Raw genomic sequence first — 17,304 nt, forward strand, 5'->3', positions numbered from 1 at the left:
CAAAGTGTGAAGTGAAAAAGTTAAACCCCCACATAGGGAACAACCCCGAGATTAACGCTCAGTTTAACCTTTATGACCATCTTTATCAGGGAGTCAAGGTCCCAAGTTGACCTGTCAACTTGGACGTTTAACAGACTCCACTTTGAGAGGTTGCACCAGTTTTTAACGTCTTCCAACGCCTGTACGGTTGGTCACCGTGACGCAAAATTTGTCACTGCTGCTCTTTGCCTTACTTTTTTCTAACCAAGATATCTATCTCGATTTAGCTCGGAGCTAATCTTCTTGACTTCTTGACACTGCATGGTTTGGTCCGGTTCCAACCAGATGAAAAAAAGATTTAACTGGGAAGTTTTCAAAATGGATCTGCAGTACTTTCAACTTGAAACTGCTGCAGCTCAGCTACCTCATTGTTTTGAAGGTTGAACAAGTTTGTATCACCCTGAGGTGAATTGAGAGCATATGTTGAGAAGAAACATGTTTTAGATTTATATAAATTTATTTTATTTTTTTTATTTTTTTATCAGCTGTACCATCCACTGCTTTTTCACAAAATAAATTGTAAATAAATCACAGACTATTAAAAAAACCCAAAGCCAAAACATCTCATGTATTTGGCTGTTGTTCTACGTTTGGTACCTAGTAACATTATAGAATCTGTACTCTTGATCACAACGATGCCCCAGGTTAGTGTCTCCTATTATGGTGATGGCCTACAGCCATGTAATTTCCATACTTTCTTTAAATGCCATTTCTTTTTTTGATTTTTTTCCCCCACTCTTATCTCTCAAAAAGGTAATATTTTAAATGTTTGTTGCTGTTTGTTGTTTGTTTAATTTAAGAATGACATAGGCAGCTGCAGGGCTATTCAAAGAGCTGATGAAGTAAGCAAAGATGTGGTTTGTTTAAACTGAAACTGAAAGTAAACTGTGGCGTTTCACAATCAAGTTGACACCAAATAAGGCCCAGCTTTCCCAACTCTGCTCTCTAGTATCCTAAAATCCTGTGTAAAAAAGAAAAATCAGCTCTGAATGTTATGTGTTGCTGTTATTCTTCCTCACTCATGGTGGAGGGCAGAAGGCAGTTTTATGATTCTCAAAGTTTTCATGGAGAGTCATCATCAGCTCAACTTTCATTTATTCTTTCCCAGCTAATGACCCCAGTGGCCTTCTGGCCTTGTTTTATGACTGCTATATCAAGACACACAATCATCTTGTTGGTTTGGATATAAAGATTATTTTCCAAATGGGACAATAGACAATTAAAGCCGGCCATTTGGCTGCTCCTAATGTTATTCTCTGACGTCTCGTTGCCTCCGCTACGCTGTAGCTGGCGTGCCAGTAAGGCCTGCCTGTCTTTGCTGCTGTCCTCTAATGCAATTTGTTCCAGCAGCTGATGTTCATGTTGCTTGGCGGGCTGAGCGGGGGATTGCCCTGTCCATGTCAGGTGGACTGCTGAGGGTGCACAGACATGCCTGGTATCCATATTCTGCCCCAGAGTGCGTCCAGCAAGGCCTTGTCCTGTGGCCCGTAGGGCTTAAAATAACCCCCATATATAGATGTGCCTGTGTCAGGCTGGCTAATTGAAGAGTTATTTTTGGAAGCCTTGTTTGTCTTATGATGATAATTTGAATTCCTGACTTGATTGCAAAAAAAAGTAAAACAAAACAAAACTTTGTTTTAGTTACCCATAGTAAGTCAGTGAATCAGATCATCAACTGTGTATTTTTCAGTAATCCGCAATGTGCAGTTGGACTTGAATGACTGCAGTAAAACCACAGTGTTGAAATGAATGAACTTTTCTCATGGTCAGGGACAATTGAGGGTGTTCACGAGCCTGTGTGTGTTTGCATGCTTTAGCAGGTGTGTGTGTGTGTGTGTGTTTGAAGAGTGGACATGGGGTTTCCTCAGCACATTTTTTTTTCGTGAGTGATCTTGAGCCTGTGCCAGTGACATCTTTTCACTTCCCGTCCCGCACCTGCTGAAAAACGAGTCCGGTTGTGAAGGTTGCAATAGCGTGCGCATTGAGTCAGAGTGGAAATCATTTGGAATTAGTCCTTTCCTCTGCCATTTGTCATCGTCTTTTTGCTTGTCCTGGATGGAAAAGCTAAAAAATGAGTGGCCTTGTGAAAACAAAGTCCTCGGGCCTCCAGCAACTATGCGTCCATTCGTGTTCCTAATTCTCAGAGTACTCACCCTCTACATACGCAACAACCTTCAAAGCACCAAAAAATATGCACGCCAATGACACACTTGGTCTTTTGCCGCCTTTTACGTTTTATTTTTACTTTTTCCACTGCAATAGCTGCTCATTTTCTGCCCATGGCTTCACCAAACACACACATCTGATTTAGCATTGAGGTCAGCCATATGTGGACGTCATGGAAAGGCGGAACGCCCATGGAAATAAACCACTGGTAGAAATCTATGGATTTTATGCTTGACGGCTGCAGTGTGGGCATACTGTGCTTTTTTTTTTTTTTTTTTTAGACCAAAGTTCCCCTGGACTTCCAATGCAAACCAAACAGGAAATCCCAGTAATGGAACTTTTCTCTGTGTTTCTTTTGCTGCAGAAATGAGGCTGAACGTTAAACTCCTGTTGGGTGTGTCGCTGTGAGCCACGTGGGTGTCTAAAAGTCCAGAGCTTTGTGTCTTGCATCATGTGACACGGCTGTTGTTTTCAGTTTTATGTATCCCAGCGGTCATTGTGTTGTTCCGTTTTATTTAGCCTATTTTTCTCATGAGTCAGCATCCTGCTGCTTGGGATAGATCAGGACGGCTCATGTCAAAGGTTACTCTGGGTCAGGGCTCAATAAGCACTGTTCTTTTTCCCGCCTTGTATGGGAGCGAGAACGAGCTCTGGAGAGATGCTCCCATAATCTGTTGCCGTTCTTGTCAAACACTCAATAATTCTGCACAACCTTTCTTTAATGCCTAAACCTCCGGTGTTTTACGACTGGTAGCCTGCGAGTGAGCAACTTGTGAGAGAGACACACAGCGCAGTGGTAAATGAAGAAAGGAATTTTTACAAGACAGTATAGTAGTAAGGGTGGATCCGCATGTGGACTGTAAAGATGCATTTGTAATGGGTTTGTGATGTAATATGAAAAGTCTTGTATAGATATGCATGATTGTTTATACACACTCATTGGCCACATTGGCCATTAGGTGAAATGTTCACTTGCTTATTAACACAAATAGCTGATCAGCCAATCACATGGCAGCAAGTCAGTTCATTCAGCCATCTAGACTTGTTGAAGTTCTAACTGAGCATCAGAATGGGGGGGGGGAGGGGATTTAAGTGATTTAGAACATGGTTGTTGTTTTTTTTTGTTTTTTTGTTTTTTTTTTCTTTACAAAATGCTAATCTACTGGGATTTTCACATTGGCACAACCACCTCTAGGATTTTACAGAGAATACTCCCAAAAAGAGAAAATATCCAGTGAGCTGCAGCTGTGTGGGTGGGAGATGCCGTGTTGATGTCAGGGGTCAGAGGTCAAAATGGACAGACTTGATTGAGAGCACAGAAAGGCGACGGTAACTAATATGACCATCAGTTATACAGGCTACTTTGTTAGGTACCCAGTGCTAGCAAAAATGCATATTTGCTTTTGAGGGTCATCAGTAATAGATGCTTATGTAGTTGCTGGCAGTATGAAGAATAAACAGTAAATGAAAATGTTGCATCACTACCGCTTTTCAAATTTCAAAAATTATTAAAGTTGTGTTTAACTTTCTGTGGCTCTTGTTTTGGGCATTCATCCACACACTGAAATAACTGACTCTATTCTCCTACCCGTGCGTTGTAATATTTCATACGTTGTAATATTCAGGCAGTGCTGACAAAGAAGCATTTAACCTTCACAGAATGATGGTGCGTTCAGAGCGTGCACTCTCTGCCGCTGAAGTCGTGCTCCTGCCTGACAGTACAGTGGCACTGCTGACTTTGACAGATGTGTATCTGCCGATTCACCGCTTAATGCTGTGCGGCAGTCTGGCCGATAACGTCCGCTGCCTCTTTCCGATGACTTAATCTGACATCGTGTTTGCGTTTCAATTCTAAGAGAAGTGCTTGACGAGCAGACTGAGTGGTGGCTGTCGTTCGCCTCCAACAGCTTTGTTGAAGTTTCAGCTTTGCTGCTGCTTCTCTTTTCACACAAACCCGACGCCTTGTTTCGTTTAAGCCTTTTTTATGGTCTCTGCCCGGGTTTTTACAAGGCTTGAGACACATGGCTCTGTGGCTTGAAAGGCGGAGAGGAGTGGAAAACGCATTTGTGTGAAGGAAGGTTCGAACACCTGGGCTGCGCATGACAAAAGACTCACTGTCTCAGCTCCTTTGTGCTGCAGGGACTTGACACTTTAATTTAATGTTAATGTTGCCCTTCTTATTTTTCCAGCTCAAGGTTTCACTGATCATTGAAAATATTAATGAGCAAAACTACTGTAGTTCATTCAAACTACAGAAATGTAGTGGACGCAGAGTCTCCTGACATCGGTGGACAGACTGAGTGATAGAGTGCATTGCTTATTTTTTCACAACTGACTAATTTAAAGGCAGAAGCAGTGGGTTGTACTTAAAATGTATGATGCAATCATTTGGATGTCACATCAAAAGAAACTATAAAAACATGCTCCTACCTTTTATTAAAAAAAGCAAATCAATTCTACGCACAGACATACCTATTAAAATGCCACACTTGTTGTCCATTTCAATAAAGGACAATAACTATGTTTAGCGATGACTGATACCTGCATCTTGGTGTCCAGCGACTGTATTCTTTAAAAACGTGCAATAAACTGTTCAATTCCGACAAAGATGTGGCTTTTCTGAGGATGCAAGTGCACTTTAACATGAGTTCAACCTTCCCCCGAGTGAACAGCATCATCCCATTCATATCAGTTATTTGTAATGGGGTGCCTATAGGGTACTGTATATAGCTCAGTGGTGCAGACAACCACTTAAAACAAGTGTGTTCGATAATGGGAGCCGCTTATTATGGCTCATTACTGTGTTGTGAAACTAATTGTGTCTGAGGTTTCTATATTTAAGCCCAGGAATGTCTTAAACCTTGTTGTGGTATTTTCACTGCACAAAGACAGGTGTTTAGTCTTTTCCCAAGAATGCCAGTGAAGCTCTCTGGAGGTAAAGCATAGACAGGGAGAACGAGTGTTTCTGTCCTCCCCAGGTACACAAGTACAATATAGTGTTTTGTAGTCCATCCCTCTTGTGTTAGTAATGGTAACCCAGAACACAAGTTAAAAACTGAAGACCCCTCAGCATGTCTTGCTTTGACAAATATGCTATAATTGGCATGACCTGCTTGAAATACAACATTGATTAAAAAAAAAAAACAGGTAAATGTCTGCTGTGCGCTCTCCAAACACACTGATAGTAATTAGAGTTCCATTGGTTCCGCTCTCGCTTGATTTAACAGCAGTCTCTCTGTCTGCGAAAGGAAATAAAAAATAATCTATTCTTGATAGCGGGACTCATTTTTATTTCCGTTGAGTACCGTCCAGATTTCGGTAGCCAGAAGAGAGAGTGGAAATCTGTCTTGCCAACCGGACTGAAATAGACTTTACGGGTTTTAGCGTCGCGGTGAGTAATAGTGGAAATACACGCTTGCACATGATCTGACGCGGGGACGTTTATTAGCAGGTAATGATGAGGGCGAGCAGGCGTGCGTGACGGCGGCCTGCAGCCGCTTTCATGGTCGGCCCCGTCATTTCCTGACGCTGGAAGGCGATGAGTTTGTTGCTGCCCACTGGAATTCAGGGCAACTGGTGCCTGTCGGTATGACAGCCACCGCACTGGCCAGGAATGTCACAGCAGGTCACCCCGCACAGCTGACACTTGGGGGGAATGCACCCCGCGTGCACGCACACGCACACATTAAAGACGCGGAGATTCTCTGTGAAGTTTCTTACTTCCCTTCTGACACACATACACACAACCGGGGTGACTGCAGACATGCCGCAAGGAATAACTTGTGACATTCCCCTCTGTTAGCAGATCACTTAATCTCTCCAAGTCTGAGGTACCAAAGACGGAGGAGTAAAGCTTGTTAGCCTTTTCCGCATACCTTCTGCGGACTCTTTATCTTTGGATTTGACCAAAGATGCACTTCATTGAAAACTGCCATAAATGGGCTGGCTGGCCTCATGGTTTCACCAAAAAGGGCTGCACACTATGTTGTTACATAAAAGGCAGGATTTGATTCATAGATAAGGCAGCCTCTCACGTGATTGGTCGGTGTGAAAGTCAGACGGGGGACTTTGGTGTGTTTATGCGTCCGTTGACCGCCGGGTCTTTGCTGGGTGTGCCCAATCTCTCTTTAGCTAATACAACAACTGCTGGAAAAAAAAGCCATGTTGTTTGTTTTTTTCTACCTCAGAGTTCAAATCATGGCTATTTCTGGCTTTCCTGTGCTACTGTAAGTTGCTCTTTGACACACGTGTGTCAACGGACGCACGCGAAAGGGGCTCCGGTGACTCTCCGGCAATCTTTCACCCGGTCAAGCTTGCGTTTGAAACGTTTGACAAGCTCATTTGCCTGGAATGAAGTGAACGCACAATATTTCTTTTTACCTTTCTCTCACTGAGTTGTTTCAGCTGTTATCACAGTCCAGGCAGGATAGGCCGCAGGAGCGGAGAGGCCTGCCGGAAAAGGTGGAATGCTCTGACCTCTGGTACTTCATTAATCTTTACTAGTCTTTGCGTGAACTCATACCATGAATGCACAACTGAAGGCCAGTCATGATGGTCATGAGTATCAAATGACCCTGGATTTACTCCCAGGTTGGAAATTCATCCAGGAATGGCACTGAGCTGTCAGTTCACGCTTAAATGATTAACATATGCCACGTATAACAAAGACATTCCTTTTGCACCTACCTTTAGGAAAGAAGTGGGGAGGGGTTTTGTTTTTTTCCAAAGTCAGAGTGCAATCCTTTTTTTTTTCACCCAAATAGATGAAGTTCATCCCTGTTGAAACCTGCAGGGTTGTCACACTTGGACAGTGCCTCTGAATCAGCGTGACCCCCTGGGTGACATCAGCTTGTCTTGTTTGCTGTTTTTGTGTTGGATTCAGATCACTGAGACACATGGATGAGCCTTTGGCTGCAATTTAAGACACTGTGACGAAACCTATTATGCACCATGAGCTCATGGCTGATGAAAGCACAGACAAGAAAGGTGCAGGTAGGCAGGGGTGTGTTGAGTCTCACTTGCTGTGACTGTGTGGAATTTAAACTTGCACATCTTTAGGAAAGTGACAGGAAGTCACAATACTGTGTTGCCACTGAAGCCATTAAGCCACTAGACGCAAACTAAGACAGGAATTTAATTCTTGTAATGTAGAACATTTACAAAAATCTTTTTCCAGATTAGTTTGGGTTGGTTTCAAGCCTGTGGCCTGTGAATTTGTTTCATGTTGATTTTGGCTAAGGAGCTTTGTGATATTCAGGAAGCATCAGTATAATTGAATTTCACTATGCAGAGAAATAGTTGCATCATGATAACTGTAGCAGAAAGATAAATCACATGATCTGTGTGTGTGTGTGTGTGTGTGTGTGTGTGTGTGTGTGTGTGTGTGTGTGTGTGTGTGTGTGTGTGTGTGTGTGTGTTGCTCTCCAGCTCTTTGATGGTTGTCCAGACAGTGTTCCCCAGAACTGTAACTCCCCTTCTGTTGTCAATGAACCGTCTGATAAACAACAGGTAGTGACAGGCGGGTGACGCTCTATGCTAAATGCTGCAACCATGCCCCTAATTGTAATTTACAATAAAACAAAGCAATACAGATAAAACACTGTGACGGACGTCCTGAAATGTCTAATCACCCTCCTTACATTCTCACTTGACATGGTTATGAAAACAGTGACGGTCCCGTTGCCGTGCTGAGTGGATTTTCATGGCTTACTGCATTGAAGACTACTGAATCATGCAGTTAGCCTCTGCGCTGTGGTGCACATGCACTGGAAAAACTGCGACACCTAGTGGTATAACACTTTTGCACATTCTCCCTTTAAGAAATGCTTAGCTTTGAATACAGCAACACTATTTAAAGCAATCCTCGGACAGCGTTCGTCCAATGCTACAACTGTGACAGGCTTGCGGTAGGAGGCAGTATTAGATTAATGATGGACGCAGTGGCGTCAGTGTTTGGGAAGCTTAAAGGTCTAGACATGCAGGACGAGTCCTTGTTGCTGTCCTGGGTCTAGAGCGTGGCAGCCAGCAGCCAAAGTGGCGCCTCCCGCAGAAAAAAGCTCCCCGTCATGCATACTGCTGACATAAAAAGATGATGAGGCACTCGGAGGATGTGGGAAAGCGACTACAACAGGCAGCACAACACAAGTAAGAGACTGCGAGCCATAAATAAGAAAGAGCGCAAAGCAAAGCATGAGGTGTCCTGGTTGGCGTCCGTCATTCTTTTTGACTTAGCGCTGGTCAGGTATGAGGTTGATTTCACACCCAGCAGCAGGCCTCTTAGGTGAAGGGAGATGAGTGTAAGGTGAGATGCGAGGCCTGCTGTCACCATGGACTTCAGGTCTGGAGCAATTTTTATGGTTGCCTTCCAAAACGGTCTCTGCCATTTCAATGACCAAATTCCAAAAGGAGTCAGTGGGCCCACAATACATGCACGCACACACGCTCATAAATAAAGGTTACAGGTTTTGCTCGAGCTAAAACAGCCAGTGTTGTAGTGCACAGAATATGTTTCAAAGGATATTTCATTTTCAATTATTTTTTGCATTTTTTTTTTTTTTTTTTTGTCTACATGGGCTCGAGTGAATATGCAAACATTCCAAATTGCTTGCTTTATTATGATATCAGGAATTTAAAAATTCCTGATTAAAGGTGCTTCCTGACCCCATATACACCCATTCAAATGTATACTTCACATTAGTCACATACACTCACTTTAAAAACACATTTGTCCATCGCCAGGTGTCAATTTCCGATAATGTTTTTGCATTTTGTCAATATTTGGTTTCTGCAACTATGAACTTTTAATCAAAGTATGGTTGTGCATCTCATCATTGAAGTTGACCTCATTGGCTCTCTGTGGTAAATGCTTTCACCACAGGCGTAATCAACATGCATTCTCTCTTTCACACCTTTAAGTTCTGTACAGGGAGCTGAAAACGATGATAAGCTTTGATGCAAAACATCATCATGTTAAGAAGTGGTAAAGATAAAGAGTTTAACTGCAGACCATTGCAGAGTGTATTTCTGTTGCTTGCTGTTTTCTATTCTGTGATATCATTCCTGTGTAATAGAAGAAGCGAACACTGTTACATAATGCAGTATTGTTTATATCAGTCTTTTTTTCCTCCTTGGAAGAAACACAATGACAGCTTTCGGGGGTCTTCCTCTTTGATCATCACAACATCTTTGGTGTTAGGTTTACTTACTACACACACACACACACACACACACACACACACACACACACACACACACACACACATGCAGGCCAGCTTGACATTGCCAGCTATCTCTACTTTCCATCAGGGCCTGCAGGGAGGCAAACAGTGTTTTTTTTTTTTTTTCAGCCTCATGCAGGCTTTCGGCTTTCGGCTCTCAGGTCCCTCAGGATCCTCCCTCAGCTGGTTTATTGAGTATCATATAAAGTGCGCTCCATTTATTTAGTAGGCATATTAGCAAGTGAGGTGGCTAATGAGGAACTTCCTTCTTCAAGCACTTTAATCCCTCTGAAATTAAAGTGATTTCAGTTTATTGTGCCATTAAATGTTTTTATTTGCTCTCCATTATTTTGTTTTACTTTCATTTAATGGTTTAGAAACCAAAGTGTCCTGATACTGCTATTTTTAGTCACCAGCTGATATTCCTTAATGCTGGTTGAGTTTATTGATGCCTCACAGGGAAAGCACAACCCCTAGTGGATCAATGCTCTCATAGCAACAGATTTGACCCTCAAAGCAGCAGTGGAATGGACTTAAAAGGGAAATGTAAGAGGATCAAGAGCTCTGATCCTTTTTTCTTTTTTAAACCTCATTACAAGCGGTGTTTCTAATAGACGACTAATGTATTTATTAGCGATTACCCGTCAGGTCCTATTCATTGCAAGCCAAAGATTCTTGAATAATCTTTTAATCAAAGTTGCAATAAGCCCCCAGCTCTCTTGGTAGCATGGTGATTGAGGTCTAAATAAAGCTGCAATTACTGCTCTCTTCAGCGAGGGTCCAGCTCCAGCCGGTTTTGAGAAGTTGATGAGTCAGAGAGTGGGTGGGTGAGCCCTCAAGGGCTCCTGAATCGCTCCCCCGATAAGTCATAGCGCAGCCTTTCCTCGCTCCCTTCCACGAAAAGGAAGTGACTGGGAGCAGAACCCTCCAGCGTCCACCTCGGTGCTGTGAAAACACCACATGAGGGTCCCAGTGGGACTTCTTGGCCTTCGAGGTTGGGGCACGGGACAAGCACGCAGGGGTCATTAGCCAAATTCTTTCTTTCCTTCCCTGCCCATTTTTCCAAATTCCCCAGCAGCCTTGTGCTGTGTCTCACTGTGATACAGACTTGGTTTAGGCGTGTTTGACGCCTCCTAAAAATATTCAGATTTGATTGTTCATTCTTTATTTTGACTTTGCAAAGTTCTGCAAATGGATGGGACTGACAGTCAGCATTAAGGAAATCAATATTCTGGCAATAAACTCACGGTGAGGAAGCATCTCCCATTCATTGTCTGTGATTCCCAGGGTGTTCACTACCAATACCAACAGCGACAACAATTCTCTTTCCTTTTGGACTTGGCTTGAAGCCAAGACTGGTTGAACCAATTCATGGAGCTGCTACTGCTGCTGTTGGCAGACTATTATTGGTACGCAGTGAACTATACAACCTTATGCTGCACAGTGGGTTCCGTTATGTTTATTATGTGAGACCTCTTTACGGTATGACATTGTTGGAGTTTCGACACAGTGCCGGCGGGATTTGCTGTGAGCAAATGATTAGAGCCAATCTAGATGTATGTAGAGTGAAACCTAAATGCCAGAAGCCAAAACCACATTATACTATATTTTAATTAGTAGAAAGGATAATAATTAAGAAAGGAAAATTGGCTTTCCTCTTCTTCTTCTAGTTCTTCTTCTTCTTCCATCCCACATCGACTGGCTACCGCATTCAATCCTGTGGATTAACTGTTTTATCGCAGACTTGCACAAAGAGCGTCTCCCTCAGCAGAGGGGCTTGTCTCCTGCTGACTGCCGCCCAGGGCTCTAAGCCGCTGCATTGGGCCGGAGATTTGAGCGTCTGGATGACCTCAGACGCAAGGAATGTTTTGTCTGGATGTCCACGGCAGGGGCTACCGCTGTGATGCCGACAGCGGCGGCTTGATGAGAAACAAAAGCAGCGACGCAGCGAGGAGACGGACAAAATTGGAGTTGTTGCATTTCCAGCTCCAAAGCCTCTGAGCAAGCCGTCCTCACAGCGCACGCAGTCTCTCCTGCCTCAGTTGCCAAGAAACACAAAGGGAGCAAGGATCAGTTTGCACTGATCAGGTGTGAATCTTTAACAGCGAGTTGTTCCAGGCAAGCCAGCCAAAACCCTTTGTATGATGTTCTTATTTTTTTATAGCCTGACGTGATGTTCATGATTAAAAGGTTGCTGATGGTTGCTTCACTTTAATCCTCCTTGTATTTTTGCGTTGTGTATAATAGATGAAAGGGGAAAGTGCGGCTATGCGTTCGTGATGGAAATGATTGATACAAGTGGCTCATGAAAGTTTTAAATTTCTGAAGGAATCATGAGAAATGGGATTTGGTGAAAAAGTTGTCAAAGCCCCTAAGGTGCATCATTGTCAGGTCATTGTCATTGTAAAGTGCATTACTGATCAGTATGCACTTTGTGAGTGAAATGAATAATTGATTTGGAGAAGATTTTGAAGCTGAATAGTGTCACTGTTTGAATCTTAACCTTATTTTCTTAATATGTAATAATATAATATAATAATCTCCCTGCCTATTGACCTCATGTCAGTGTAGGGTCGTCTCCAATGTCTATTGTAGATACAGATGTAAAGACACATCAGTTTGGTCTCCACGGCATTGCTCCCAGATGGTACTTTCGGTTTAGTGTCATGGTTTAGTATAATGGCTTGGACCTGAACTGTAAATTGTCCGCACCATTCTTGCCCATTTGTTTTTATTTTTCTAAACTCCACAAAAACTGCCATCCAAAAACCTCAGTCACCTCAAAACAGAAGGTCTGTTTTGAGTTCTTGCATTTTGAGCTGAGTGTTTGTCTTTGAAGAGGGAAAAAAATAGCGGATCAGAGGGGCCCTACCGTAGATCTTTCCAGATATAATAAATTCATTTTGGTTGTCTTCTTACAACAATAAACAAGGTCTGTTCTGAAAAAACTCCTAGTTTGGTGCTGTAAGGACCTTACAAAACAAGTTGATATCATCTCATCTTGTTGCTGGTGGGATGTGATTTAAAAATACATTAAAAAAAAAAAAAGTCATTTTTTTCACAATTGGACCCCTTTAGGACTGGTGAAGTGAACGGCAGGCGGGACTTCAGCAGAGGTAACCCTTTACGGATAAACCTCAGCCATTTATAGGCTGTCTGGCTGCTAATAAACTCTTGGCGTATATTGGCTCCCGTTTTACGTCTGAGCGGAGGCAAATACCTCCAGTGTGGCCTGTGTGTTTGCCTGACAAAAGCCTCGCTCCTCATAACTCCTGTTCCTCCAGACGGCCAGTTACGAAACACTGCCGGCAGCTGACAAAACCATCCCTGTAACCTTGAGGAGCTGACCAGCTGCTGTTTGACATTGTGTGTTTGTTACACTAAGTAAGTACTTCAAGTTCTGCCGTTTGTGTAACGTTGCTGGAAAACACTGAAAAAGCACAATAGGGCACAGCTGCTCAAAGTAAATAGGACATTTTGCACGCTTGCACAAATGTACCGTTGCAGAGTTATGAGTTCATTTCTGTTTGCCAAAATCCAGCGCTTCTTAAAACAATAGTGGGAGACAGACACAGACAAAAATGGTCACAATCTCCAAACAAAGCTGTTCACATCACATCCTCTGATTTAGACGTTTATCTGGCAATTAGAAGCACTGACTGTTACTGAGCATCCTGCTGCAGCTGGTGCATTAATGCAAATCTGCCTGCCAATCGTCCAATTAGACTCAACTTTCACCTCCACCCTGCAGTTCAGTAAGTGATATTAATTTGTTTTTTGATAGTTAGTACATGTAGGAACATTTCATTTTCCCCATTTAAAATAAAGCATACAAATCCTTTTTGAATGCTGGTTAGCCAGCAATTTCATAAACTCTAAAGGAATTGATATTTTTTTCATAATATTGTTTATCAGGGGAAGAGACAGACTGCTGCCATATAATTTATTTAGTTCTGAATAGATGTTTGTCTGTGTGTTTAAAGATGCTGCTTATAAATACAAATAGACCAAAGGAAATAGACTCCAAACAATAACAATTCCATAGGACTTAATAAATGTAAATTGTGTCAAATGAATCATGCAACATCATATTTTAGCCCCTCACCGCCACAATTGAAGTCAGTTAATGGGAAACGCTGCGTCAGATGTGTCGGGAAGGCGTCCAGGTTCTTCTGATGTTTTCCAAAACAAGCAGTACTACACCTATAAACACAGCTCTGAGCGTCTGTAACTTTGTATGTGTGTGCAATCAGTAAGTTTGTGTGTGTGTGTGTGTGTGTGTGTGTGTGTTTATGTCACCCTGTTATATAAGTGTGGTATGAAGAGGACCTCTCGAAAGGTACTCAAAGATGGCCACCACAACCACTTCCACAGGGCTGCGCTCTCTGAACCGCAACGCACAGCGCTTGATTGATTTCTCCTTGACTTTGCAAAAGTGGCTTGACTTCCCCAATTTTCTCAAGGACAAAAATATGTCGACCACTTCCTTCATTACGGAGAGGAAAGCAGGGCTGCATTTACTGCTCTCTTGCTGTCTGAGTCGAGGCTGACAGTGAGGCGCATGCTCTTCGGCGAGTGGATTTATTTACCACCATTTGTTTGTGTTGTAATTATCTGGCCAGAGGTGCAAACAGGGCCTCCCTAATCAGGTAGCGGATAGACACATGTCAATCAGCCAGCCTCTTTGTGAAAGAGGAAGTCCTCATTGGTGTTGAGAGATTACATGATTTTTGAGTCACTTTTTTCCACAGCCTTTTACCACAAATCTGTGTTTATTTATTTTTTAATCCTTATTATTACGTAACATTTAATGGCTGGCTTGAGTATAAACACATCTTTGTTCTCCGGTTATCTCATGGGAAGTATTTAGGGTAAATATGTAAATATGTTTGATATTTCTGGGAATTGTGTGAATCTTACTGAGGAGTTAGTTGTTCTCAGTAAGATCCACATTCTTCTGGCATAACTGAGGATATGAAAATGTGAGGCTATTTCATTTCCTTGGACAACAAACAAGCAACAGCACTGTCGGGAGCAGCAGGAAAACTCATTTTATCGATGCCTCAAACAATTGGATAGATAGATTGATCCCAGTGTTTTCAATCTCATGTCCTTCTAATACTCAGCGTCGGGGTGAATTCACCAAATGCCAAGTAGAGATCCTGGAGCCTTGCACACTTTGTTCAGCGTAGCTGCGTCTGTTCGAAGAGGACCATTTATTAATTTGTAGTGACTCCATCTGATTAGAAAGTTACAAATATTTTTATTTATCAACTATCATTTTAAATGGTGCACGTTATTAGACACGTTTAGATATGCATATATGCAATAAATTAATGAAATAAATAATAAGTCCATAATCAAATAGAATAATAAATAAGACTGTTTGCTTGCCTTCAGGTGTTAAAAATATTACATCTTGAAAAGCCTGCGACAGATTAATTGGCTGAGAAATAAATAATATAGTTTTCTTAAGTGTGTTGAGTGTCAGTGGAAGTGAAGCTGAATTAGTTCATGGATTTGGGAGTGGTGTGTGCACACGAGGACAGCCAAGTCAAACACACTTGCAAATGCACACACACCTGCTGATAGAAAGTCCCTTTTTTTTCTTCAAATAGTTCACAGGCCGTTCACATTATAGCTCAATGCCATGACTTCTCTCCCCCCCTGGCTTCCAGTTCTCTTTGCAGGCAGTTTATTTGCATTCTCTCCTCCAACATTACTGGCTGTTTTGTGAAAAAGTCGGGAATTATTTGACAGTGTGTCTGAAAAGGGATTCAGGAAGTAGAGGCGGGGACAGGGGTGGGGCTTCAGACTGTGCTGGTTCCTCAGAACACACACTGTTTGTGTGCGTGTGTGTGTGTGTGTGTGTGTGTGTGTGTGTGTGTTTGTCCGAAAGGGAGAGGGAGATTGTAAATGAGTGAACATGGTGCACAGCACAAACCAAAACAGAGCGTAGCACCAGTGAGTGGCACAACAAGGAGGGCGGTGACAAAAGAGGGGCAGTGAAGACTGAAAACACAGGAGTCACTCAAGCCAAACAAGGAAGCAGCTCCAACATCAACATCTAGAACGTCATGGACGCCCATTCATCACGAGAACGCTCAAAGGTGGCTATGGACAACCCCAGGTGGATCCAGAATGAGATTATGTCTCTCAAAGGTATTTCCCCAGCCTGCTTCTAGTTCCTCTGTATGTGAGTGCTACCGGCGAGAAAAGCCAAAGCCGGCATTTTGCTGCTATTGGTGTCTGCCGGACAGGGAGGGATGTCTGACGCGGACAAAAGCAGCAGATGCACAGGATTTCCTTTTAGCTTCATCCATTTCTCATCTTTTATCTATTAAAACCTACTAAACAGCGACTGAGTTGAAGGGGAGGAATCACGCAGGGATGAGGCGCTCCTGCCCCGCTTGAACAGGAGCTGGTTGGTTTAAATTCCTCAATAGCCAACAGTGTGTCACCGTGTCAGCGCGTGTAAACAATGCCGAAGAAGTGAGACGCAGCAGCAGACTCAGACTGCACATTTGCAATTCAAATCCCCCATGCAAAGGTAAACATCACCTCTGTTGCTCTGTGGCTGAGCATGCGTTGGTTCATTCTTGCACAAAGCAAAGGGGTGTGTGTGTGTGTGTGTGTGTGTGTGTTTGTGTGCACCTTTTCCCACTTTTTTTTTTTTTTTTTTTGCTTGGCATGGTTATTTTCTTCTCTCAACACTCAGCAAGTCCCTAAACATCTGACCGGTCAGGTTTTCCCTCGCTGAACGAGTTTTGCACGCGTCTTGCATGGTTTTGGTTTTCACCTGATGGAATGTGAGGAATTTTTTATTGAAACTACATTTCAAGTGGCATTTTACACTGACAGTAACACTGTTGGGCAGGATAAACTGCGGATACAAGTCACTGATAATGAAAAAAACAAAACAAAACGTGTTTACGTGCAAAGCCGGTCGAACACCTACCTATTACTGGTCTTGGTGTCATAATCTGACAGACGGCAGATCAATGAGAAGAACTGATCATATTTTCTTTTTCACAAAAAGTACAGGAAAGACTTCTAATAAATATATAAAACAATTTTTCTTGGTCTTTCATGCTATTATTTGATCATATTACCTGAAGACTGAAGAAATATGTGAAATGTGTAAAAAAGATTCATCACATTTTGTGATGTTGTCATGTCATTTGACATGTCATTTGACCTGTCATTTGACATTACCCACTGGATGGGTTTTAAATGTATTACTGGCACCTCAGATTCCTCATCAGACCAGAATAAGTCTTGTCTGCGTGTCAGAAGATTTATGCACTGCTTGACATGTCTGCCTGTAAACAGCATTTGAAATTCTTCACACCGTTCGGCTAATGGGGAACCTCTTATTGGATCTCACTGCGGTGCTAAAAGCTTGACAAGATCCCGATGTTGTTTTTTTAGTCTGCATTCATTAGAGGATTCACATAGAAACACCAGGGGTAGGTCTTAGAAAGCTGACAGTATGTCTCTGTCACGGCTTGTCTGTGTCTGTTTCCGTCATATTGATTTTAGTCTTCGCTGAACTTCCTGATTAGAGATGAGATGCCACACAATGACTGCCAAGCCTTTTTGTCGAGGGTTGATTCAATTTGTTCCGGAAGGGTCCAATCTTGCGAAGACGGCTAAGGAAACTCTCAAGTGCATCCGGTGGTGTCACCTCTACGTTTTACTTACTGTCTGAGAATATATTTGCTAATATATTTGTTTTCTGAACCCTGTCAGGTCAAACTTTCTCTCTCTGCTTCCTTAAGATGTTGCCTACTAAGTCAGGTCAGATAAGGTGGGGTCAAACCCTGTTTGCAGCATAAATTCACTGAAGTCAGCCGCGCCAAGTTATGGCCAGTCAGACACG

General features: G+C 42.7%; 1 protein-coding gene across 7 annotated transcripts in view; it reads left to right on the forward strand.

The window, feature by feature from the left end:
• The window catches only part of LOC142879409 (plectin-like), a 108,521-nt gene that overhangs the window by 14,305 nt on the left and 76,912 nt on the right, over window positions 1-17,304 (forward strand). For 2 of the 7 annotated variants that reach the window (XM_076012707.1, XM_076012711.1), the window contains exon 1: window positions 15,366-15,584. The exons of the other annotated variants lie outside the window; for them this stretch is intronic. In XM_076012707.1, the coding sequence (XP_075868822.1) occupies window positions 15,500-15,584 (85 nt within the window). In that variant the 5' untranslated portion in view covers window positions 15,366-15,499. Of the gene's footprint in view, window positions 1-15,365; window positions 15,585-17,304 lie in introns of those variants that run through there. 7 annotated transcript variants of the gene reach the window in all.

The sequence above is a fragment of the Nelusetta ayraudi genome, unplaced genomic scaffold (genome assembly GCF_046127955.1).
Source record: "Nelusetta ayraudi isolate G7.1 ecotype Tasmania unplaced genomic scaffold, CSIRO-AGI_Nayr_v1 ptg000136l, whole genome shotgun sequence".
Lineage (NCBI taxonomy): Eukaryota > Metazoa > Chordata > Actinopteri > Tetraodontiformes > Monacanthidae > Nelusetta > Nelusetta ayraudi.